The following is a 25,581-nucleotide window of genomic DNA, read 5'->3' as shown; positions in this document are numbered from 1 at the left end:
ACAGGCCTAGATGCCTTTTGTGATTCTTATACTGTCTCCTGCATGACGGGCGTGCACCATCTTCAAGCTTTAACTTCTCTCTTCAGTACTGACTGCTGTGTTTTAGCAAACCCCCTAAGATTCTTGTCAGAGCTACACTTCTTCCCTGTAAACTGGCCATTCCTTCAGTGCTGGTGTCTTTTTTGGTTTTCTATTTCTGTATATGTGTAGCTTTGCCAGATATGTATCTAGTCATACAAAATGTTATTACAACCATTTGCTGTGTAATACATTAGTTAAAAAAAAGAAAACGAACAAAAAAAGAAACCCAAACAAGTAACAATGACCTTTATAAGTAGCTGTTCACTCTGGAATAAAGGTAGTTAAAAGTATCACACAAGGTATTATTGAAATGGCATGATGGTGATCTTTACAGGAGAAAAACCAAACCCGTAAAAGTAAGGCATGTTCTCCAAGTGCTTTAAAATGTATTTAGAGACCTATTATATGGTTAACATCAATATGGAACTCTGGATGTCTTCACTTATGATTATTCTAAAGTAGCATTGCTGTTTAGTCTTTGTGTGAGATTTTGGCAATTATGCTTTTCTCTACTAATCTTGGTGTTCAGTGATTTGTGTATTTGTCTTTCTAACTTCTAATAAACTCACTCCAACTCAGGTGTCTGTCTTTGCTTAGTAGTGCTTTTTTCTTTCACAACTCTTCTTTCATAATCACCCAAGTTTTCTGTGACGTAGGAAGTGGTCACTTCTAATCTTACTAAACTGTTGGGGTCTTTTTAAGAGTAAAACATTTAAAAACAGAATTGTGGTCAGTTGGATGTTTCTCTGGGTCAGCACAGCAGCGTAAAACATGAATGCAATATATGAAAAATTAATTTCATTGTGTTTTATGTTTTCTTTGGTGGAAAGTTAAAACGAAGCACCAGAATTTGACCATGGGTGTTTCTGATCAGAAATACTTTTTGTTTAGGGATTCTGGGATTAATTAAACATGTTTGCAAGTAACAGAGATGTTTAGAAAGAAAGAAACAAGTTTTTTTCTTAGACTGATGGAATGCTTTTGCTCGGGGCTCTGTACTCTCTTAACCATGGTGTGCTCATGTGAAATGGTGACATGGTGATGGTGAATTGTTGGACTACTGTGATGGGGTTTTATTAGTTACTATGAATTATGGCTTGGGCAGGTCTTCACCTTTAGAAATCTTTGTTACACTTTGGAAGGAACCCTTTTGTTTTGGTAAAGTCGTAGCTATGTGGTGTTACACGTTCAGGTAATTGTATATGGTATAAGTATATATTAATAGCAGTTAAGATATAATAATTCATCAGTGAAATGTTTTGGAGCCATGTCAGGGGGAGGGCAACAACCTCTTGCAGTTTCACATGTGTTCAATTTCTTTCAGGATGGCACTGGATCTCTAAAGCGCAGTGGTTCCTTTAGCAAGCTTCGTGCTTCCCTTAGACGCAGCAGTGAGAAGCTGGTTAGGAAGCTGAAGGGAGGAAATTCACGGGACAGTGAACCAAAGAACCCAGGGTAACTATCTGTTCTTAGCTGTGCCGGTGTGTCCTCCATCTGTGCCCCCACTGTAGCCTAGTGTAGTACCTAGGGCAGTGTTTCCTTCCCTGCTTAGCACCTGTGTATCATACAGAGTTATATCTCAAAAAAAATAAAATAGGAAATAATTTCTTAAGCTTTCATTTTAAGTTCTGTGACATCCCAGGAATTACATTTGCTTTTACGAGTTAACTCAGTTTTTACAGTAAAGCCTGAATACAGTAAACCCACAACTAACATTCTTGATATCTTATTGATATTCTTGATACAGCTTTATATATTGCTGTGAGTATAAAGAGAATTACCCACTTGAGCCCTTCTCAGTTTCTATTTTTGGAAAACTCCCATGTCAGAGAACAGAAGAAAATGTTGAAAAACTTGAACCTCATTATGTGTCTCATTAATATTTTGGCCTCTATGAAGTCCATGGTAAAAATTCAAATTTTATTGAGTCTGACTGCTCACTCTTTATTATTTGCTATCTGCTTATGGATTTGAAAATGTCTAATAAATCCATAAAATCATTCCTCATGACTGCTGCAGAGAAAGGTTAAAATGCGCCTACTATTTTTTGTCATGGCACCAGTGAGTGTTCCCCCTCACCCTCAACATAATTGCAGTCAGTTTTGCAGGGGTTTTTTGCCCTTACTGGGGAAAACTGGAACTCATTTAGTTGACAGGAAACTCTGTGACAGTGTGAACTTACACTTAAAACACTCATGTTGGAGAACCTGGAGCAGCTGACTCTGGGTAGTGTAGTAGATGATGATGATGATGATGGTGGTGATGATGTAACTTGAGACAGTGACCTGGAGGCAGGTTCTCACTGTGTTTCTGTGAGTGCTCCAGTGAAGTTTTGCCTTATTGTTTTTATGTGGCTCTAAAGCTTTGTGTACAGCTGCAGTACATGTAGAATTAGCTTCCTCACATATCTGTTTCAAATTCAGCCCTGATTTTTAGAATTATGACCTAAATTTTCACTGCCAGAGACTTGATGTTGCAGGCACTGAATGGAATTCAGGATCAAAAATCCCTTTGCATTTATTGATAACATTACTAAGAACTACCTCTGAGATGATAAATTTGGAATGAACTGTGAAAAGCATGTGATTAGAAGAAAGAAATGTGTAAATGTAAAATCCTTTGGGGAAAACAAACAAAGGCAAGCTCAAATAGAACAAAAGGGAGTTCCTTCTTTTCTTCAGTATTAGTGTGTTCACATGTTGGGTTTCTGTTCAGTTCTTTCCAGACTTCCTACATCATAGTTCAGATATATTCTTTCATAAATAGATGCATATATCCATAGCTAATTTTGCATTTTCTCCTTGTTTTTGTGAGACATGGAAAGGTTTTCAGTTCCATAAAAGCCAGGAGTGTTATTCCTTGTTCTCTGTAGTATTTGTAGCTGACTCTTTCTGCAGGTAAAGTAACCCTGTGATTATAGGTGTATAAAATTATGCTTATGTATAACTGAAGACATTTGGCTTTGCAATGTCCTGCAGGAACTCACCTGCCTTGCTACTGTTTGCACTTCAGTTGTGTTACCTGACCCATATAAAAATCATCTACCCACATTAACATTAGTTACACTGTGGGGTCTGTAGCACCAGATGAGATTTCCTCAAATAAGGGCAGAAATGTGAAGCAAACTTGAAAGCAGAGCGATATCGTTCTTGCTTTCCCTTTCTGACAAAATACTCTTGTTTTTCATATGTCACCATAGTTCTCAAAGGATAATTTACTCTTAAAACTTGCAGTAAGTGTATTGCTTTGACAGGCTTTTATGTAGATAGTCACTTTGAGTGTGTAAGACAATAAATATTATAATTTCTGTTCTTGTAATAAACAGACTTCTAAAATCCTAATTTATATTAGCTGGTTTTAATTTCAAATGCAAAGATTGCTGGTATTAAACACCAGCTTTGTAGATCATGAAGAATAGCTGTATATACAGATATTCCAAGGAATCATTTTGATTTCATTTTCTGAAGAAACTTCAGTAAATAAATTAATTTTTTTTCCTCCTTCTGAGTTTAACAAAAGAGATATTCAGTTTTTATAATGCAGACCTTTGGTTTTTAGTGTGTTTGATAGCTGAATATTACAGTACTGACATAGCACACATATAACTAACTTTTGCTGTGAAATCAGCCACTCCAGGTGGAAGACTGATGTTCCTCCCTCCTTCCCAGTGCATTCCCTGCCTGTGTCTCTAGGAAGACTTTGTTTTGAGATTGATTTACACCTCTTGTTTGTACTCTGCTTCTGTAAATAGGAATTGACAGTGCTGGTGTGATTCTGAATGAGGAGTATTTGAATAGCAATGCACTAATATAACAGGATGAAAGACAGACTTAGTTTTCATGCTGTTGCTTGATACAGAATGTTGAAGAGAATAAAGTGGAAAACTCATCAGGGAAATTGTTTTCTTTACAATCATGCAAAAGCCTTTTTGACAAAAACCAAGTATCTTAAAACTGTCCTTTGAAACATACAATACCTGAAGCAAGGTATCAGTTCTTTATCATATTTCAAAATTCAGTTCTGTAATAATTTAACTTTCCTTAATTAGTGTTATTTATTTTTTCACTTCGAAAATTTTGACCATACAGCAGAACAGTTAAGATTTTAATTTAAAAGAGAAAAAAAAGCTTTCATTATTGCTATTACTTATGCACCAGAAAAACAACTGCATACTCCTTATACAATTGTGTTTGTAACATGGAGGGAATTAAAAGTGCATTTGCCAGACTAAATTCTCAAGTGTGTTGTTTAAACAAACCCAAACAAATAAACAACCAACCCGAAAGCAAGCCAGTATCTCAGATGTGAATAATTTTTTTTTCATTGACACTTTAGCAAGAACCTAAACTATAGGTGTAAATTTTTACTGGTGGATTTTCTGTTTCCCTGGAATGTTTTCCATAAACCTTTATGCTCTTTCGAGAGTTTTCTGTAACAATTTGTTTGTTTTACAGATTAACTTCCTTTGACTTCCACATATAACCTCTGTTGTTCCCGTTTCCTTGAATAAATGAGAGGTGTACACCGTGCATGAGTCCTTGCTTTGTTGTTGCTAACACACTCATGTCAAATATTTTAAATGGTGTGCTTCTGGCTTTTGAAACATTCAGATTTAACTAGGAAAAAACAGTCAGCCTGTGCTGTGTGGCAGCTGTTGTCTGTGTTAGTGTTTTGGTTCATTGTCCTGCTAAGCCTTTGCTTTGTGAAAGCATTTAAAACTCGTGCTTGACTTTGACTGTTAGCGGTCCTGCTTCAGTAGAAAGAAAAACTGGTAAATATCTAACGTGATCTGTATGGATAAACCTTTCCATGTTACTGGAAGGCACTGGAAACTTTGCACAGGCCAGTTGTCTCAAGCTGGGGTAGCACTGCAGGGTCAGGACTCGTCGTCCTGTGAGTTGTTCATCAAATACGTATTCAAAGCTCTCATTTAGCAGTTTTGAACTAGCTGAAGAGCTAGTGAAAAATCAGAGCAAACACAGAACATCCTGAGTAATGGACAGACAGAGAGATAAAGGACATCAGACATTTTCCTGTTGTGGCCACCACCAACATTGGAATCTTAAGGCTGATGTTGAATTTCGATACGTACACGTCAAAATACTTTTGTTAAATTTTGTGTATGTTTGAGAAATGTAGGTAAATTATTAATCCTCATCTTGAACGTCAGTAGATACTGCAGTTAATGCAGTGATATTTTGACTCTCAGTAGGTCCTGTGTAGGTGATTGATTTTTTTTTTTCCCCTCATCTGTTACTTTCAGTGCCGTGGTCCAGGGTGTGTTTTACCACTGCTTGGAGTGTTGTAAAGCCAAAAGCACAACCAAAGTTAACAGCAGCAACCACCTTGTTTCTCTTCACTTACAAATGTTTAAAATAAAACATTTAAAAATGCTTTTTAAAATTGTTTCTGAAGATGAGGCGGAAAACTAAACTAACTTCTGTTGTAGCTTTCTAGGGTAGATGCTGCCTACACGACAGACATACTTATGTTTCACTTTTTTTTTTCCTAAACTGTCTGAATGTTTTGATGCTTTTGAAAGAAGCCACATAAAATTGAAACTGAGAATTATTTACTTAAAAATCAATGCTAAGTCAGTGTATTAAATTGATATGGTTTAAAACCTGGCATTTTTATTTTGAGTTGAAATTAAATTAATTGCCTGAAATGTTTAAGCTCAAAAGAGCTTGTAATTTTGGGGGTTTTACAAGTCATTGAGAGCCAAATATAAACATATTTGAAGTTTTGTAGTTACCTTAAAGGGTATCCCTCAGGTCAGTTCTGAGGCAATTGTTCCCCCTCCCTTAACTGTGCATTGCTTGTTGTTGTACTTGTGTTTTTAGAGCTGTTAGTTTTCAGCCATTCTGATCGGTTTATCCTTGCATGTTCACTGTCCTGGTTGCAGCATGAAGCGTGCCAGTTCTCTGAATGTTCTTAACATGGGTGGCAAGGCTACTGAAGATCATTTTCAAGTAAGAAGCCCTACAATACTCTTACAGAAATAAATATTGTTAGTAGGGTTTGGGATAAAAAAGAGTATGATAATAAAACAACGAATTTACAGTGATTGTGAGATCCCACTTCAGTAAGATGTTTGAAGCACATGCTTAAGGCATCACTGTGTGACACTTCTGTGAATTAGGCTTAAATTTAAGCAAGGGCTCAAGTCCATCCAGTAAAATGCATTGGGTTTTATGGTACCAAGCACTCTCTGGCTTTGGACTTTCTATTACAGTGGATGTGAAACTTGAATATTATGTTCTTGTAAAAGCAACTTAAAAATGCAGGAACTGTTAAAAGTCCAGCTCAGTATATTTTAAATTCAGCCCCTTTATTGCAAAGAACACAGTTATCTTAATTGTTGTCAGGTTCCTGTAGACATGACTTCAGCTGTTTCTGAGGTTGGACAGGAGCAGTCTGACAAGTCTGTCTGATCTGTGTTGAGCTTCTGCTAATACAAGACCTTATTTTGCTTAACTGTACACCCTGTGCCCAAGTGCTGCTGCTCCCCACTGCCTGTTTTTACCTAACAAATCACTGTTTCTGAGATTGTCAAACGAGCGAGCGATGTTCTGCCTTCTAAACACTGCTGTGCTTTTTACTAACACAGTAACTGCAGCTAATTTTAGGAAGATAAAACTGCTTCTGTACTAACAAAGCTGTAGGTGAGGACCTTCAGCACCGTGTGTCCTGAAGTAGGAAAGCCAAAGCTCTGTGGCTCTCGTTTTACTCCTGAGTGGCGTAAAGGTGTCATAACCGTATTCTCTCTAAGGAATGAACTGCAGAGTTTTCTGTGGTTGGAATTGTGTGCAAAACCATGCTTAGGGTGAGCTTCAGCCAGAAAAATGCAGGGTAGAGCACAATTCTCTGCAGCAACGGTGCCAGTGTTTCAAAGTGCCGTGCCCCAGACGCCCCTAGACTGGATCCTTAGTGTGTATTTAATTGGTGTGGCTTCCAGAAGAGGAGTTTATTGTTTGTGTGTACCCTGTGGTGTTATAATTAGTTGTCGCTTCTTGTGAACTTTTGTAGTTCCCCCATCGTAGACACTCATGGCAATTCCCATAAATGGGCCCTTGCATTTCTGGTAAGGTTTAGGTCAGGATTGGAAAGGTGTGTATACTTTACAGTATTGCCAGCTGAAAGTTGGGGAAAACCATGTTTATTAGAATATGGAAAATCAACCCCCTCCCCACCATCAACAAGAGCAGTTCCCAGTAGTTCCTTGTATTTGCTTGTTCCTGTTTGTTAAAACTAGTAATTTTGTTTGTTTTCTTGAACCATCTGGACATTTGCTTAATGTATTTGTTTGTTTTTTTCCCCTTCACGCAGGAACGAAATAATTGTCTGACAGACTCGCGAGCTCTGAGTGTCAGTCATACAGATTTGGCGCATTGAGATTTTGGACAGCAGCTAGTTAATATTCCTGTGTGAATAAAGAAGCACTGAGACCTTCAAAGCTTTGGTTCCTCATCCTTGTGTATAGGAACACCTAGTTTGTAGATGTTGTTGTTGTTGTTGTTGTTTTTTTTCTCCAATGGACTGCTGTTTTTACTTTTTAAATCGGGACGATTTTAAACACAGCGTTAGTGTTTTCTTTACAGGAAAACTATAGATACATATTGCTCGTTGCACTGCTCCCATTCATGCTACTTACATTGATTTCTTTAATAGATCTGAGTATTACAGCAGCCAAAAAAAAAAAGTAAAAATACAAACACACTCAAAGCCTCCCAAAATGCGGTGTTGTTTGAAAATGCAGGCAAAACAAAGGGTTTGTCAGTAAATACATACAGGGCTGGAATAAGAAAAGGATAAGTTCTTGTGCATTACTGTATAAATGCCAGTTGAGCATTCTGTAGCTGGGGGGGGCTTGCCCTTGCACCACTGATCCTTGTAATGGGAGAAGCCTTGGCTGGCTGAACAGCACTTAGACACGACTAGACTGAGCTGGTAAATTTTACAGAAGCAATGGCTGGGGCTGTGTTACGTGTGAATAGCAACACCTGTGACCATAACTCCGCTAATTTAAGTCTTAGGGCTCAGTAGTCAGTGGAGATAGGATGGGTTTTGTCCATCAGGAGAAATGGAAAAAACCCTTTACCTTGTGTGGTAGAAGAATACCCGAGTTTTGGACTGCAACTGTCCCAGGGCAGCTGCGGCTGCTCTCAGGGGAACATTGAGCCTCAGGTTGATTTTCTCGCTTGTCCACTGGAATCCACAATCCCATTCTCTGCTGAAAAGTGCCCCAACGTTTCCATATGGTGATCCCAAATCCTGCCTTTCTCCATAATAGCTGGTGACAGCAGAAGCAGGCAACTACACGCTGGGATGTCACACTGTGGAGTAGCTGCTGTGCAAGCGACCACTCACATCTTAAGGGCCTCCGTGGAAGCACCAGATGGCCAAAAGTGGCAAGTGACCTGTGTGACCACATATCCACATTAAATCCACTTAGATTTATATATATATATATACACATATATATATATATGCTGTGTGTATACAGGACTGCTGCTGGAATTATGTATGTTTTAAGGATTTTATAGACATTAGGATTTCCTTTTGCTTTTCTGTAAAGCTTGTAACTTTGTTCTTTTGTGAAAATTCTTCGCGTGAAGTTGGATGAGGAAGTAAAAAAAAAAACAAACAAAACCTGCTGGTGTGCGAACAAATGTATTTGTGGTCATAGTTGTGAGCTGGAAAATGCTGAACAAATTTAACTTCGGGAAAAGCTGGAATATTCAAGGTCAGTGGTAACTGAAGGAGGTAAAATATAGGAAGATACGCAAGTTTTAGTATTTGAACAGGCTGTGAAAAGTCATTAGAATTAGCACTTAGGAAAAGTATTTGACTGGGTTTGCACCTGGTTTTAAGTTGGTTACAGTAACTGATGCAAAAAGGTGTCTGTGTAATGCACTTAACTATGTTTACCAGGAGGTACCGTCTGAGCATCTCTTCAAAGAAAGCTGCGTGTGGTGCACCTGCTATAGAGACAGTTTAGGAACGGTGAGATACGATGCTGCTAATAATTGTGTAGAGGTTTTAGCACAGATTAGTGCAATTCATTAGTGAACTCGAGCAGGAACAGGTTGTTGCTCGGTTATCTTAACAGTAGATACTCGTGTAATGTTGACTCTTGAGTTTTAATCTTTTTATTAAGAGCTTTTTATATTAAAAAAATATGTAATATATATACTTTTATTTTTCCCTCCCTAAAGCAAAACATTTTCTGTAAAAATTGGCAAATAGACTCTCTGCACAAAGGCAGACTGAGCTGGCTTTGCAAAAAGAACTGTAGGAGAGGCTGCCAGGCCAGGGGTGCCATCTCTGGCCAGGAGGCAGCAGGAGAGCCCTGCCCCAGCCTTGTGCCCTGAGACACTCCCTGCAAACACCCCTTGGGTCCCTTTCCAACCAGCACACTGCTCCTGCTGCAGGAGCAGCTCCATGGGTGGTGTTCCACTTGGGAGACCCTCACAAAAATCTGACTTCAAAAAAAAAAAAAACAAAAACCACAAAACTATTTAGTTACAGAACTGATTCGGTAATAAGGAATTAGTTAAACTGGGCAATGTGTTTCCCACATTCGTCTTTCAGGTTTGAGAGGGGAAAATGATTTTTTGCAACCTCTTAAAAAAACCCAACACTGTGTAAATAGCAATAAACTGTAACCATGCCAAATTACAGTGTACGGTGCAACACCGTGGTGTGTTGATGGTGATAGCAGAGGAACTTTCTTGTTCAGGATGTTGCTGTTGGTGGCATTACTAATACTGTGCTTTTGAATGTTTTAATCCTTTGTATAGAATTTTAAAGTGTGGTGGAAGGTTAGGTTGTTGAGCTACTGCTTATTAAACAATTTTTATATTTAAAAAGTTGATCTTATTTTTTCAGAGAAGAAACAAATTAAAAGACTTCTTTAATCCATAAATCCCCAAGAATGGTAGCCAAGCCCTTACTGTTAGGAGCCAGTGAGCTGTTTGCAGTTTGAGAAGAACTTGTAAAGTAGAAGAACCAAGTTAAAGTCAACATTCCCTGTGTTTGAATCGTGAATGAGTTACTGTCAGGACATGGTTTGTGTACATTTATATTTCAGATGGGCTTCTCAGTTCGATTTTATGCAAGATTTTCTTTCTGGGTTTCCTCTGTTCCAGTTGTAGCAAAGTCTGCATAAAGAATACATGCAGAACATCCAGTTGTGTAATTCCTGGGTGTCTTCAGCTCCAAACTAAATCAACAGCTCTGATGAAACAGAAAACTAGAAAAGACTTTGAGAAGTGACAGACATCTTGTTGGGAAAACTGCAACCTTGGTAATACAGTTGTTTTTAATCTGGCATTTTTGTCCTTGACCAGAATTTTAAGGGTGAACTTCATGCAAAACATGAGGACTCAAAGTTAGGCCAGTTCCTCTGGATTCTCTGTGAACAGTGGTGAGTCCCAGGGTGTACAGCAGGATGTGGAATGAATCATACATGGAATTGTTACTGACAGAAAGGTGCTTGTTGCCCTTCTGTCTCTGTGTGCCAGTCTTCACCGATATTGGCAAATATTTGGTCTTGAGTTTAGATCTTACTAAGTATTCTTGTAAAATGTACCTGATTTGCTCCTCTTCTGGAGGAACAACCAGCACAAAACACAAAACCACTTGGACACCTTGTCTACAGTTCCTACATTAAAATAAATGATGCCCCATCCCCCCAAGTCCTCCTGAATGGTAGTAAATTAAAATGGTTTTGAGCTTGAGAAGTATCTGTGCTTAAATTATACCATCTGAATCCAGAAATTCTGCAAGTAGTGTGTTTCAGTTGTAAATATTTAGTCAAAGGGCTGTGCAGTGCTGCTTTGGCAGTGTGTTTACAGTATTTGGTGAGTTGATTTACTTTTGTTGTGCAGGTCATGTATTGTGTCTGAAGGCTGCTGAGAAAATTGCATTTTTGGTCATGTTAGTCTGTACCGAGAGAATAAACGTTAAAAGATGTGCTGCTGTGAAGTTTCATTGTCACCAACTTACAGAAGTACACCCTGGCTTTTAGTTCTTTTGTAAATAGTTAGAATTGAGGGAAATCTCGGAACATCTACATTGGATTATTCCCTTCCCCATCCCCCCAACCATTCACAAAACCAAACCACAGCAACAGCAAAACTAAAAAACCATTTGTGAGTGTATCCTCCTTGAGGAGATCATCCCCACCCCCATATATGACTTTGATCTTTGATTTTAAAAAAGATAAATAAACCTTCCAAGACTGGCTTTCAGATGCTGCATTTGATCTGAGTAGTTACTGCTCCTGACAGCTACGGATGAAATCCCACTGAGAGTTCACCTGCCTGTCTTACCCCATAAAACTGTGTTGAAAATAAACTTCCACAAATGTTATCTGTAACACAGTAGCAAATCACTGTGATTTGAGGAAACTTGTAATTAAATTGTTTAGAGTGTTTTACTACATTTGTTTTGTTAATAGGTCAGTTGTGTAAATTCTTTACCAAGTACAAATGAATTTGATTCTCCTTTTCCAAAGCAATGAACACAGAATATGATCCTTCTGCTGAAAAAGGCCTCTTCAAATACATCACGAATCTGTAGTTTAATTTGAAATGTTTTAAAGTTTTTCAAGTGTCATTTAATGTTTCTTTTCAAAGTGTAGAGAAATATTTAAATGTAGTCTTGCAGGATAAAGACTTAATACATTCTAGAATGTAAATCATCTTTGTAAAAACTACTTCAGTTTTTTCTTGTATAGAAACAAATCTGAGTTGTGAAACCCAAAGATGAATAAAGCTGTATAAAGGGAAGGTTCTTAAATTGCATTTATTAAAACTTGTGCTTGTTACAACCCTTTGGACAGACGGGTTCAAAGCAGGCAGGTGCTTTGTTGAGTTCCCATGGGGGTTTGCAGCCCCAAAGCTGCACTTGTGTCAGGTGGACATTCCAGGCTGGATGGGCATGGGACTGAGGGATGGGGCAGGAGCTGAACATTCAGCCACTGCAGGTGACCGACTGATGGCTGTGAGCTGAGGGGTCAGCTGGGTTTGGGAGGTTCAGGGTTTGTGTGTGATGATGAGCCAGAAGACAAACTGTAATTGCTCTGCTGGAGAGTTAAGTAAGAACCAACATGGGCAATGACTGACAGGAAGATTTGCTCAGGCAAAATGTTACTTCAGTTTCTGGGTTAAAGTGTTTTTCACCAGCTAAACTGGGACTTCTTTGATTACAGGTTCATCTTTGACTTTTAATGCTTATGGCTCATTCCTGGCAAAAGAATGATCAAAATATTACAGACTGAGCCTTAAGGTGTGTGTGTATCAGACTGATCCGTGTTCAGAACACAGTGAGGCAAACTCCTGGCATTGGAGGTGGGGTTTGATGAGGCTCCCCTGTAATGAATGTCCAGGTAGGAGTTGGCTGACTCACAGTAATCAGCTACATCTCTCTGTGGCTTTTTTTTTTTCAGTCAGTACTAGGATAAGCATTCTGTTGGGTATTGTTCCAGTCCCAGATACACAGGCCAGGGAGAGAAGAGGAAAAATTGGAGTGTTACCTGTTCATTAAATTATTATTAAGGAGGCACAGAAGGGAGGGATTTGAAGAGGTAGCCATGACTCTGAGCTGTGGCACTCTCACTTTTTCCTTAGAATACACAAAGGCTTCTGAAGTTCATGGCTGGATTTTATTAAAAAACACCATCAAGCACAGTAATTTCCAAATACAGAGAATTTAGACACTTTAGAAAAGCAATTAGAGAAAACTTATGCTATTTGCACAAGGTCCCCTGAGATACCTGAAGGGGTTGCAGAAGGCACTGAAAGCAACTCATCCTTTCTGCTTGCTCAGTTTCCTTCCTTCAGCTTCAAGCTGTGATTGTTCTCCTCTGGAACTTCCCGGGGCAGTCACACAGGGTCTCTTTTCCTTAAATCATAGTTGTCCCCTGAGAAGTCTCCTGCCAGAGAGTTCCAGCTGAGCCAGTGTGCAGCCAGACAGAACTCTTCCTCTCCGCTGCCCAGCTCTTTGCTTCCACATGAAAGGATGGCTGCCTTTATCCTGAAAGAGGATGCCTGGGAAAAGGTGGAGGAGGTGTTTGTTTCACTAATATAGCATAGCCTGGCCAAAAGACAGACCTGAGCTGTGTAACCACAGAAACAGGGGGAGTTCTTGCTTGGGCACCTGGGCAGGCAGGTAAAAGGAGAGGGGAATCTGAAAGCTTCATGAGTGTGTGATACAAGTGAGCATCACACAGTGGGGAGAGCAGGCACCCACAGAACACAAGCCCAGTGAGGTCTGAGTGCTCTGGAACTTCACCTGGCTTGTTTTCACACCTAATTCAGGGATGGTAAAATTCAGCCACAGCAGGAAAAGCAGGTGTCCTGGCAGTGGTCTGAGGACAGGAAAAAGATTCGATAAAGAAAAGAAAAAACACGTAAAGCTCTAACTAAACAAAAATCACCTCAGAGCAAAAGCTCCATGGATGGATGAAAACAGCTGATGATGCCCTTCAGAAGCACAATTTAGCTGAGATCCCAGCAGCAGGGACAGAGGATGCCAGAGGCAGTAATCCAGAACACTGTCCAGATTCAGCAAAACACAGAGCAGGGCAGAGTATCAGGAAGAACAGGAAGAGAGCACTTGCCCCAAGGTTACACAGCTTCAGTGGTGGGCAAACAGAACAAGGGGATGGAGGTGTGGTTCATTATTTTTCAAATGAATGAGGCTAAAGAGGCTTTTGCTACGAAGGGACGGGACAGGAAAGCAGGAAAAGAGTGGAAATTAACCAGTAGGAAAAATTGTAGAAGTGCTATGAAGCTGAACATACCTATCTAGTAGAAAGGCAGTACAATTTTAATTCTTATAGTAAGATGTTAAAATCAAGTACCTTTTTGGTATTGTATTTTTTAAAATCCAGATATTAATAACAAGGGGTTTTAAAATAGGACACTGCTTTGTGACAAAGCTGCCTTGTCTTATTCCAAAGGACAGCTATCCTTAATGGCAGCCCAGAACCACCAGCAGGCAACACTGACTGATTCAAGTTGAGTCCCTTTGGGTCTGGAAACAGAGAGGGTCCACAACTGCAGTAAATGCTGGTTCTACATTAGTATGCAATTAAAATAAAATGAGACATCAGGTCTCCCCCAGCATGGGGATTGCCACCTCCCACTTCACTGTGCAGCCTCCACCTGCCCACAGCTTCACTCTCCTCCAGAGCACTTCTCTCACAAGGACAAGCCGAATATCCAAGTGTAAAAACATCTTTCACAATGTAGACAAGGCTAAATGAAGTCATGCCATTGTTCATGTACTCGACCATCCACTTCTCTCTTCCCTTCCTAGGAGGAACTGCATTTTAACAGTAATTCTTCATGAAGCATAGTTCTGATACCTTTTTTTTTTGGAGCAGAATACTTCACTATGCAAAGGAGTTATTTTATCCCTTTTACACCTTCCAACTGTACTGTATAGTAGCAAGAGGATGGAGGGAGATGAGGAGCAAAAACTACCCTCAAAGTCCTCACACTTCCAGTGCAGTGTGATGCCACTCCAGATGCTTGTCCAGGCAGGGATATCCGGCTGGCCATCAGTCTCATCAGCAGCTGATTTGCCCAGGTTATTCCAAGTGCTGGAACAACTCGGTTCCCCACTACCCTGTAAAGACAGTATCTCACATTTCTGCACACACCAATTTCATAAGGAATATCTTCACTTCTGTTATAACAAAATCACACTGGACTAAACGATCTGCTGTTTCTCTGTTTTACATTGTTTGCTAAATTGAAAGCCACAGTCTTTGAAGACAGAGGTGACAGGGTGTTCTCACAACATTACATGTCAGGTTCTCTCTATGGCAAGGTAACAGCTGGAAGAGAAGGGCTTCTATCAGAACAACTGTCATTCTTCCAACTACAGCCATGGGGAATACCTGCCTCTGGATGGGCCCCCTCTTAAGACAGGAAAACCACTAGAGAAAAATGATTGAACTGTAAGTGAAGTGTGTAACTACTGGCCCTGGATTCCATTTGGGGGTATATTTAGAAATGCTGGGTAAATACAGCACTACATACATACTACTTTCAACCCAAAGTTTAAAACCAATTTTTTTTTTCGCCTGGATAAAGTGCAATTTCTCCAAGTAAAAGGATTACAAGATAACCAGGAAAAAAAAAATAATTCAATCTTATCCATGTTCTGTGTCAGTTTCCAAATCTGGTGGCCATAGAGGACTCCTCACAAACAGCCATTTATGTAGCACCCATTTTGTAGTAAACCAAGGTTAAGGTCAGGATTCAACCAAAAAAATATGTACCTTTGAATCCTGTTAATATCTTGGTGTCAAAAGATATGATTTTGGGTTTTTTTCTGATCCCACTAAGAAAGCCAACTGCTAAGGTTTGGTTGCTATGTTTTTTAAGCAGACAGAAAATGCACTCAGTCATATCAGAGACCAGATGAGATGCAAACCCACTCCTGTGTAAGCAAGGACACCAGCCATTAACTCCAGGGAAGTTTTCCTGCTAACTTGCTGATTAGAGTTATGACCTAAGTGCAGATGGCAGCTTCTCCCCCTTCACAGCACACGAGTTAGTGCTGATCTCCAGCAAATACAGCATTGCTGGGTAAATGCCCTACTGCCCTTCACACGCTCTCCTAGTTTATATTGGAGTTACAGTGTTTAAATGCTGCTGTGTTTGACATTGTTACACTCTGCTGGGGATGACTCACCTACAACTGCACTGAGCAGCTTCCAACTCGCTCACTGCATCTGTCACCTAAAGCAGAAAAACAACATTTCAGATGAGCTGTGCTCGTGTGTTTGTGTTCAGCGAGCAGGAGGGCAGGGAAGGGAACAAAGACAAGAAAATCCAAGTTATCAGATCATACATGAAACTAAGTTAGAAAACCCTTATTCTTTCAAGGCAAACTAAAAGGGAGTTGTGAATTACAAGCTGAGTTTACAGTGCTAGAATTATTTAGCTAGTTACAGCCTATGTGAATTAAACTACTTCCAGATGCTTCATTTGTTTAAAAAAACCCCAAACCCCACAAACAAAATCCCTCAAAACTCTTCCAATGCTATAGCTGCAGATAAAAAGTGCTCCAAAAAATATCCTGTTCTCAGTGATTGCATAAACTTTGAATTTTCCCATCAGTGACCTGCCTGCACATTTACTTACCCCTTTCTGAGGCCATATTCCAACTGTGGGTGCTTCACCTCCAGCATTCATATGCTCCTTCAGTTTGTGAGTAGACTAAGAGCAGTGTCTTGTCTTGTTTTCTCAAAATAATATTCCTTTTGACCAGTATCATTGCGGCCTTTTTTTGTTCAGCTCATGTCAGCCCATGCATTCTCGTGCTTTAGTAATCTCAGCAGTTACACAAAAATGCTGAGCTCCACAGAAATGCAGCAAAGTCCCTGGTGTTTCACTGTCTCCTGGAATGTAACTGTGCCTGCAGAGTTCCCAGAGCGATCCTGCTGGCAATGGCATTTGAAGCCAGCGTCAAGAAAGAACTCGTGTTACTTTGTTTTGATCTCTTGTGCAGTTGCTATACGTACCTATTTTTGTTAGCTTTAGTGGGCAACTTTTGAGAATGTTAGGAGTCTACAAAAGCTTAGATGATGTTCTTAAATTTTGAATAGAAAATTTACTAGTTTAAAGCACATCAGCTTAAGGAAGCTTCAGTTTCCATCAGTCATTAATACTCAGTCGACAGTGGTAAATTAAATGTCCCCTATAGAATATGCAGCAATTTCGATGCCATACCTGATTAATGCACATTATTGGAGTCCTGAATCTTGTGCTCAAACTGTGAAGCTGCGCTCCAAAGGTCTGCAAATACCGAGCCTTCATAACAGACTCCGAAACCCCGAACTCGCAGCGGAACAAGGCAGCGATGGAGTCGATGACCACCAGCCTGACCATCCCCCTGGCCAGCAGCAGGGACAGCCTCGTCGTGATGCACCTGTGGAAGGTGTCCTGCCACACACACACACACACACAGAGCAGTGAGACAGGGCACAGAACTCCACCTGTCACAGCAGGAGGGTCACATCAACTACAGGTATCGTCACTGCAGGACGAGCTGAAGGAATTCCTAATCCTGAAGGGATTTTGTGGATCTTTTAAGTCTCAACAGTAACTTCTTGTGGCTTTACTTAAGGAAAAAAAAAAAGAGAAGACCAAACTGCACCCTGCAGTTACCTGCAGCTCTGACTTTTTGATTCTTTACTGGTATTTTAAAATCTCAGGGGTGCAGTACTGCAATCCTAAGCACACAAACTCCATCTACGCACAGCAAGAATGAAATGTAATAATCTGTTGTGCTGGACTTACCAGTGAGAGTGGTGTTTTACTTTTAAAGGTATTTTAGAGAGATTTACATACTACTGAAGGACAATTCTCTCCTTTTGACAAAAACATACCATGTAGCTTCCAGAAACTACCATTAGAACTTTAATTAATATTTCTAATGAAAGGGACATGGAAAAGGTGGCTTAGCTGCTGCCTGGACCACACAGTGAATAAGTTTCAAGCAAGATGATCTTACACTTGCAAACTACAATTAAAAAGCCCAACAACTGGAATGATTCAACAACTGCTACTGTCAAGCCTTAGAGAAAACAGAACTTCTGACATTCTATCAATAAAGAGCATACTCGGGCTGCTTGAGAAAAGGCACAGAAATGGGTTTACAAGGCAAGAACACTGGACTGAGGTTTGTTTATTTCCCCCTCCAGTTCTACTCTGACACCCCTCAGGTAGAGGGGCAAGAGAGCTGCACTGCTGTGGTGATTCTTTGCCATTACCCATTCCAGGCATCCCTTTTTGTATCCTTTCCTCCCATTTGCAGTTCAACTCTGGTGTTATACTGCAGGACAGTCAGTATACACAGCACCTTTTGCTTACCCACTTATACCCTGTCTCCAAACTCAGTGAAGGTTTCCCCAGGAGCTGCAGTAGGACTGGTAGCAGTAAGTCTACTACATTTCAGTAAACACAATGACTTAGAAAATCTACTGCATGACTCATTCTAAAAAAATATTATTTTTCAATATATTTCACAGTAAAACTCTAGCAAATTGCAGATTAAGTAGTATTTATTCATTACAGATCTTAGTTTACTCTCAGCCTTTTGAAAGGTCTCCTATATAACACCCCCCCCCATGATTATTGGACTGTAGTGTAATAATTATGCATTCTTATTTTGTGCTACTACTTACCAGGTCTGCTGCGTGCTCGACAAAAATACTGTTTCCGAATTTGATCTTCTGTATGATCTCAGCTGGAACATCTGCACGCAGCTTATGTTGCTGGCCTATGAGTTGCTGCAAACGCTTACTTGGGAATGCATCTTCTGTGCAAATGTAGACAGCTCCTGCAGCCAGGAAAACCACCTGGGATTACAACAGGGCTCTTACACAATTTTCTTAATAGCACAAAAATAAAATAAGATGTTCTGCACTCAAAAGCTACACATACGTCCCTGGAAATTCATGTTACTTTGTTTGCAACCACATTTAATCGATGATGAACAAAAACCTCAGTCCTGTGACTTTCCTGGTTTTGCCAGGTCCTTTTTTTTTTGGTGCCTGCTGACACAACTGGATTTTGTCCTCTCCACTGGGTGACACTCCTTGTACACAACTGTGGAATACCCAACCACCTACCCTGGGTGATCAGAAGTATCATAATTATCCAGCCTACAAATAAGGGTGACACTGTGTGGTCTGCCTGTTTCAGTCAGAAATCCAAAACACAGCACCACACCACAAAGAAAATTAGCTATCCCAGCCAAAACCAATACAACTATTATTTTGATTTATTTCAGTCTTTTTTCCAGATTCTAGGTTTTAAATCTACACACGGATTGCCACAATTTCTAAGGCAGTTTAAAGAGGACCACTCATCCAACCTCATTCCAATTAACTCTTCCTGAAAGAGGTAATTAGATTAAAAAAACATTATACTTCCATCACATTACTGTGAGTGATGCCTAAATATTTCCACTGTGGTTTCTAGTTAACAAGTAATGCAGAGAAAATTAAGCATACACATCAAAGATGTTGGGGAAAGAAAACAAAAATACATGCAGTATTTTCCTCACAAAAAACTGTCATCGTTATTGCAGAACTGATCAGAGTTAACAGCTAAGGCTTAGAGGGCTACATCCAAGGATTAAGCCCACTCACTGAAGTGGCTGGAGCTGCTAACACAGCCCTGGCAGGTGATGTGTTTAGCAATATGAGACATCCTGAACATTCCCACCCCAAAGGTACATCCCTACACGGCCTCTCCAGGAAGTGCCAAGTCCCATTTCCAGATGCAACGTCCAAATCCTCTACACAGTCCACTGAAAAAAATAAGAAACTATATCCAATAGTGGAAACAGAAAGATCTCAGGACCAGATCAAATAAAAATTAATGGTTATTATATCAATAAAAATATTTTGCTGACAGACACCTATATAAGACAGGGTACTGAATCCTGAGAATTTTCTATATGAGACAAAGATGAGTCTAAGCCCAATTTATTTTATGACTAAAACTGCTCCTTCATCTTAACTTTCCCCAAACCCACTGAAAATTCACATGTGAATGGTGTTTACATGTGAATTTACGATGGGTTCGGGGAAGGAATTTTAAATTTTGTGAAAGGAATTTTAAAGTTCACATGAACAGAGTTATTCAGGTAATTTTTTTTTTAGCTAAACATTTGTAAAAAAAAATAAAATTAATTCTTCCTTAAGAACAGTTCTGCTTCATAGAGTATTTCCTACCTCAGTTTAGTTTTGTAGAGCTACAAGATATTGGTAAATTACTAAATTCAATATTGAAGACCAATGCCTAATTACGAGGCAAAAGCACTTAACAGCCACATATCTTTAAAGATAAGTGAGTTGTCATGACCCAAATAAAAGGGGGGAGTTGTACAACACAAACAGAAAAGCCTGTGGCATCGTGCTATTTGCAGATTATTAGGAAGCTGCAAGTCAAGAGTCAGGGTAGTTACCACTTTTGAGAAATAAGCTGACAGAGACTCTTAAGGAGTCAGTCAGTGATCACCTAAACATTTTTCCTCCACAAAAAACAAACAGGTCAACTATTTCATCAAATCTGTTATTCAGGCCAACAAATGTGCTACGTTGACAAAAAGCACCCCCCAAAAATCAATCAAACAAAACCAAAAACCACTGAAAACCTCATCCCCCCAAAAGGACAAGTTTTGATTCCTATGAATATAATCTTTCATGCACCAAGCCAGCTTGTTAGCAAGAATCAGTAGCAAACACAGTTTTCTAATTCAGAATTCCAATATGAATATTAATTTGTCCCATTATATTCATGCATTACTTATGAATATGGGCGTATAAAATAAATTCAGCCAATATGCAACTGAACGCAACTGACATTCCTGGAATGGCAGAAAGATACCCTGGAGGCAAAGGATACCTTTGTTTACTTTCAGGATTTCTTTGCTGCCACCCTCCTAGCACTGGGAATTATAAACAAGAATAGCACTAAGTCAAATGAAGTAAATGCAGAATAAATCCATACTGTTTAAAGACAGGTATTTCAACATCACCACTTAAGAAAAGGGAAGTTTCTAAGCAGTAAAAAACATACAAGCCACTAGTACTGAGATCAATCCTCTACTGGTAGTGCTAGAGCTCTGTGAGAGTTTCTAAGCAGTGCCGTTCTCCCCAAGTTTCCTAAAGGATAAAACTCCTCATATTTAACATAAGCTTTAATTTTTGGTATTTCCCATCAGAGACTCAACACAACCCTTATTTACAGACTGCAAAGACATCAAGTTTCGTTTTTTAAGTGCTTTGCAAACAGCATCTGCTGCTATGGCTGCGTGCAGCCTAACAGATGGCAAGATACCCCACTGTGAATAAAGAACGACTAGAATTAAGATTCCACCTCATCCTTAGCTCTCCAAGTCCAGCAACAGGGTATTTCCACCTTCTAGACCTTCAAGTTCTGTCCTCTGAGCCCTCCAAAATGTTCTGGTTCTCCATTCTATCCTACCTTCCAAGAAGCACTCAGGAGCAGGTAGATGGGGAACACAGACACGACAAAGCAAATGTAACAGCACCGAGTTCCTGGGGCATAAAAATCAGGATGACCTTCAAACACAAACAATGAAAAGACTTGCCATCCTGCAGCCCTACAAGCAAGAGACCAGAGTGCCATTAGGATGTTGGGCACCTTCTTCTGTACCTCATTCTGGTTTGTTCCTTTATTTCAACATAAACAGGGAGAAGTGCTGGAGCAGGAATAAAAACGTATTTGCATCCTATTTGCAGCAGTTGGCAGCACCACACAAAGGTATCCAACAAAATATACTTCCTTCTGATTAATGACATAACTTAGAGTAATGGAAGCCAGGGGCTAATTGTGGCCCTTTAAGCAAAATCTTAATTTCTGCATTCCATGATTTTTCCACATGGGTGGATATAGTTCAAGAAATTATTAAGTTTCCCCACAACAAACCACTGAGCTGCCAAATAAAGCCAGTGCTGCATGGAAGGCATAGAGAAAGTCACAGAGAAAACACACCTAAGGCAGACTACCAGGACACCAAACTCTCAGAAGGGACACAAGTTTCCTCTGTTTCTACAGCACCATAGAAAAGTAAAAAAAAATTAATAAAATAAATTAGGAGTGAGATCAGTGTGATAGAAGAGGAAAAATATACTCAAAGAATAAACCTGCATATTTAGAATTCTGCTTAAAGACATCACTTTGGCAAATCCAGGAACGTCACAGCTACAGAACAATGTTGCCTTCCGTCAATTACATTTCCATCAATTTTATTCTGTAAATCACTATAGTTACTGTTTATCTAACAAAATACTCTTTGAAATTTCAAAACTCCAGCTAGGGAATACATCCCATGTACCCCAAGATGTTTGTGGAAAATTCCCTGTGCAGCTGTTTTGCTGAGGTTGCTACCTCAGTGGGTACTCATGACAGCAATACTGTTCTTACACTGTTTGAGTGTGTTTGGTTTAACCCAGCGTGGCAGGCAGGCAAACAGCAGCCAACAGGAATTTTGAATTAAATTATCCTGTGCTGCAGGACATGTGCACAGCATGTCCTACTCTCTGCAAAGGTGCATTACTCACTGACTGACTTATTACTGAACACGTGCATCTACTTCAACGATGTTCTTAAAGACAGTGTATTCCTGCAAATGGCAAATTAATCAGTATTTACATTTCAGCACTTACCAGACTCTAATCCACCATATTTGTAGGGATACTGCACACACAGGCACAGCTGTAAACTAATCTGAGTCTTCCCAGCAGAACTTTCCCCAGCCAGCTCTGTGATTCCCACTAAAGGAATGCCACCTTTTAACAAGTTATCCAGCACTGAACATCCCAGGCTCAGCTTCTGGCTTTGGGAGGTGAGATGATCTTTATCTTGGTAGAGCTGAAGTGCTGCAGTGTTTGGGATTTTTTTTTTAAAAGTTTAAAAAAGAAAAGGAAAGAAAGAAAAAAAAAGAGTTTCATTTATTATCTTTCTAACAGACAAATAATACAAAATAGAGGCTGTCTATAGGGTTTATATCTACAAGGGATGCTTTCTTTGTTGATGGAAAATTTTCTTAAGTCAGGATGGTCTTCTCCAGTTTCCTCTCCCCACAAAGCAACTACTGAATGTCTGTTCCAAAAACTGGTAATTTACAATGAGCCCTTTTCCTCCTCTCAATCTTTTTTCCCTTTCTCTGCCTCCAAGGTGTCTCTATGGAAAGCTACACTCTGGGAAAACACTGACAGCAAGGATCAAGGCCAGCAATTATGGAAATGGAAAGCTATAGCAGAGTATAAGACAGCACAGCAGGCACCTGGCCAAGGCCTAAAGACATATGCAATCACAAGAAAATAAATCTTAAGCACAGAGCTGTCATGAAGCATTTGTACAGGAAGAACTATTATGTCCTGCTTGATTTGGAATGAGGTGTTTTTACCAAATCAGTTTATGCAGCTTTGAATACATAAGTTTTGCAACTAGTCTTAGTCCAAACAGAAAATGGTGAGGGAGAATGAGCACATGAAAGAAAAAGGAAATATCTTGTTCCTCTAATTAAGTTTTTCAGGCTGGAGAATCATTTTGTCCTGTTTTAAGCAGGTTGGATCCTGAAGAACGACACCCCTCCATTTCCATTTCCTCCCAGGTCTCCAGGGAGCTGTCCTTAGGATAGTTAAATAATTCCCTATGGCACAATAAAAGCATTTGCATTTTCATTTTTAAACCACACTACTGTCAGCGAGGAGCCAGAACCATTTTTTCCCCTGGTGACGCTTATTTTAAGTTTTAAACAGAACACCTTTTTTGCACCGACTACATCACCTGTGACCATGCTGTTCCTCCTCAGCGAGCGAGAGACTGTTGTCAGCAGGCACTGTATGTCTGTGCTGGGGAGCTTCATCAGTCTTTGCAAGTCTGCTCCAGAAAGGTTTAAGATCTCTTTTACTGATTTAATGTCAGCTGAAACCAGAAGAATTTTTATAAATACTTTTGGCTGGATCGCAGTCTGAACACAGAAAAGTTTTCCCAATTTCTACCACTCATTTGCCTAAAGTTTATCTACGCTGCATTCTTTGAAGGTGGGCAGGCAACACTCACCTGGAATGTATCAACACCTGCTACAAAATTGCTTGGAAGATGATTACTGCAGCATGGGCAAAAGGCCTTACTTCTAATTACTCAAAAAATTGTTTATTAAATACTTAATTATAGTTCTGAAGTGTTAGTGTCCATCTACAGGCTTGCACCCACAGACAGGCAGCTGGACGAAGGAAGATACTGTAGTGGCAGATCTGTTAGTGAGACTTTGGCAAAGTAAGTTACCTTTCTTCAGTGCAGCAACTGTTCTAGGGTTCAAGTCAAACTGGTCCCAATCCATTTCCCAACACAGCAGAGCGACAAGCAGAGCATCACGTGATTATCTGTGATTAAAGCAGCTTTTGCTGCACACACATGCAAGAAAAAATTAAGCATAAATCAGTGTCAAAAGTTTCTAGGACCTTTTTTTTTTTTTTTAAACAATGTATATAACAGTTATCTTAGAGAAGTAACAATTATTCTGGCATCTCTCTTACAAGGGGAGACTGGGAGCTGGGCCTGTTTAGGCACACAAATATCTCAAGGGTGGGTGTCAGAGGATGGGCCCAGACCCTTTTCAGTGGTGCCCAGTGACAGGATGAGGAGCAATGGCCATGAAGTAAAACACAAAAAGTTCCACCTCAGCACGAGGAAGAACTTCTTTACGTTGAGGGTGGCAGAGCACTGGAACAGGCTGCCCAGGGAGGTCGTGGAGTCTCCCTCTCTGGAGACGTTCCAAAGCCACCTGGACGCATTCCTGTATCACCTGCTGCAGGTGACCCTGCCTTGGCAGCAGGGCTGGCCTGGGTGATCTCCAGGGGTCCCTTCCAACCCTAATGATTCCATGATTCAGCCCACTGGCAGAAGTCTTCTCAGATGGCTGTTTACACATATCCTACTCAAGAGTTCAACTAATAACCCTGCAGTTCGAACCACTGGTAATTTTAACTGCCTGTGCTTCTGCGCAGTGCTTTGGCTCTGAGGCTTGCAAATACACTGCACCACCATCTGACACTCTCCATAGGAGCTTTTCATTCTCAAACAGAAAAAAATCCTCACATGTGCAATTTGGGATGACCCAAGACTACTCATGCATTGGACAGTCAAATACGCACTTATTAGCTAAAAGAAAATTTAATATCAAAATGTTAAAATCTGTCTGTTTCTTGTAACAACATTAAACAGCTCTTTTAATATTTTGGTCTAAAACACAACACCCTGGGTGCCTATAAGAGTACTGTGAGGTTCTCAGTATTATTCTGATAATGTTTATGAGGGATAGCGGCAGACACTCCCTCATAACTCCCAGGAGTTATGTGAGAGTATATGACTTTATGAACAACCCCTTTTCCAACATGGGCAGGAGAAGCTGTGACGGATGCTGATGGCAGACCAAACACATGCGAAGAAACAGTTACTCTGAAGCAAGTCCTATTTAAAGTAACATTCTGACAAGGGTTAGAAGCCGAGACTTACTGAAGCCAAACATGGTTACGACGACCCTTGACTGAGGGGCTCCAAAACATCGCGCACGCTCCGCTCGCACTGATGAGGCACCGGGGAGAGGGGAACACCGGGAGCGGGTCACGGAGCAGCCACGGGTGTCCCACGGGTGTCCCAGGGGTGTCCCGCGGGTGTCCCAGGGGCCTGGCCCGGGCGGGGAGCGCGGTGCACACACTGACAGGCGGAAGGACACACGGACGGACACGGGGACCGACTGCGACACCTGCCCGCCCTCACTCGTCACGCACCCCCGCAGCCAATCAGCGAGCAGCTCGCCCGCCGCGGGCCAATCAAAACTCCCCCGAGCGGCCGCCCCGGCGGGGTAGCCAATGGGAGAGTGCTGCTTGCCGCCGTTCCGCGGGGCCGAAGCGTGCCCGGAGCCCCGGAC

The 25,581-nt window shown here is 40.5% G+C and overlaps 2 protein-coding genes across 9 annotated transcripts in view; one reads left to right on the top strand and one right to left on the bottom strand.

Moving 5' to 3' along the window:
* KLC1 (kinesin light chain 1) overlaps positions 1-9,709 on the top strand; it is a 36,362-nt gene extending 26,653 nt beyond the window's left edge. For 3 of the 7 annotated variants that reach the window (XM_027887489.1, XM_027887487.1, XM_027887488.1), the window contains 3 exons: positions 1,406-1,536; positions 5,987-6,053; positions 7,411-9,709. In XM_027887489.1, the coding sequence (XP_027743290.1) occupies positions 1,406-1,536; positions 5,987-6,053; positions 7,411-7,476 (264 nt within the window). In that variant the 3' untranslated portion in view covers positions 7,477-9,709. Of the gene's footprint in view, positions 1-4; positions 660-1,405; positions 1,537-5,986; positions 6,054-7,410 lie in introns of those variants that run through there. The other 4 variants (XM_027887494.1, XM_027887492.1, XM_027887491.1 and 1 more) reach the window with 2 other exon arrangements.
* A 4,036-nt stretch (positions 9,710-13,745) lies between these two features.
* XRCC3 (X-ray repair cross complementing 3) lies at positions 13,746-25,297 on the bottom strand. Of its 2 annotated transcripts, none has more exons than XM_027887495.1 (8): positions 25,167-25,297; positions 23,937-24,049; positions 23,436-23,573; positions 22,310-22,522; positions 18,293-18,447; positions 16,836-17,048; positions 15,796-15,842; positions 13,746-14,721 (listed from the first exon to the last, which is right to left on the bottom strand). In XM_027887495.1, the coding sequence occupies exons 2-8, from the start codon at positions 23,989-23,991 to the stop codon at positions 14,499-14,501; spliced, it is 1,044 nt and encodes a 347-aa protein (XP_027743296.1). In that variant the 5' UTR covers positions 23,992-24,049; positions 25,167-25,297; the 3' UTR covers positions 13,746-14,498. The 2 variants fall into 2 exon arrangements, with proteins under 2 accessions (XP_027743296.1, XP_027743297.1); XM_027887496.1 differs by having other exon boundaries at positions 23,436-23,528.
* Between the last annotated feature and the right edge of the window lie 284 nt (positions 25,298-25,581).

The sequence above is a fragment of the Empidonax traillii genome, unplaced genomic scaffold (assembly GCF_003031625.1).
Source record: "Empidonax traillii isolate 1590-97213 ecotype Southwest subspecies unplaced genomic scaffold, ASM303162v1 scaffold213:size761030, whole genome shotgun sequence".
Classification (NCBI taxonomy): domain Eukaryota; kingdom Metazoa; phylum Chordata; class Aves; order Passeriformes; family Tyrannidae; genus Empidonax; species Empidonax traillii.
Note: the sequence above shows the minus strand (reverse complement) of the source record. Positions and strands in the feature narration are given on the sequence as shown.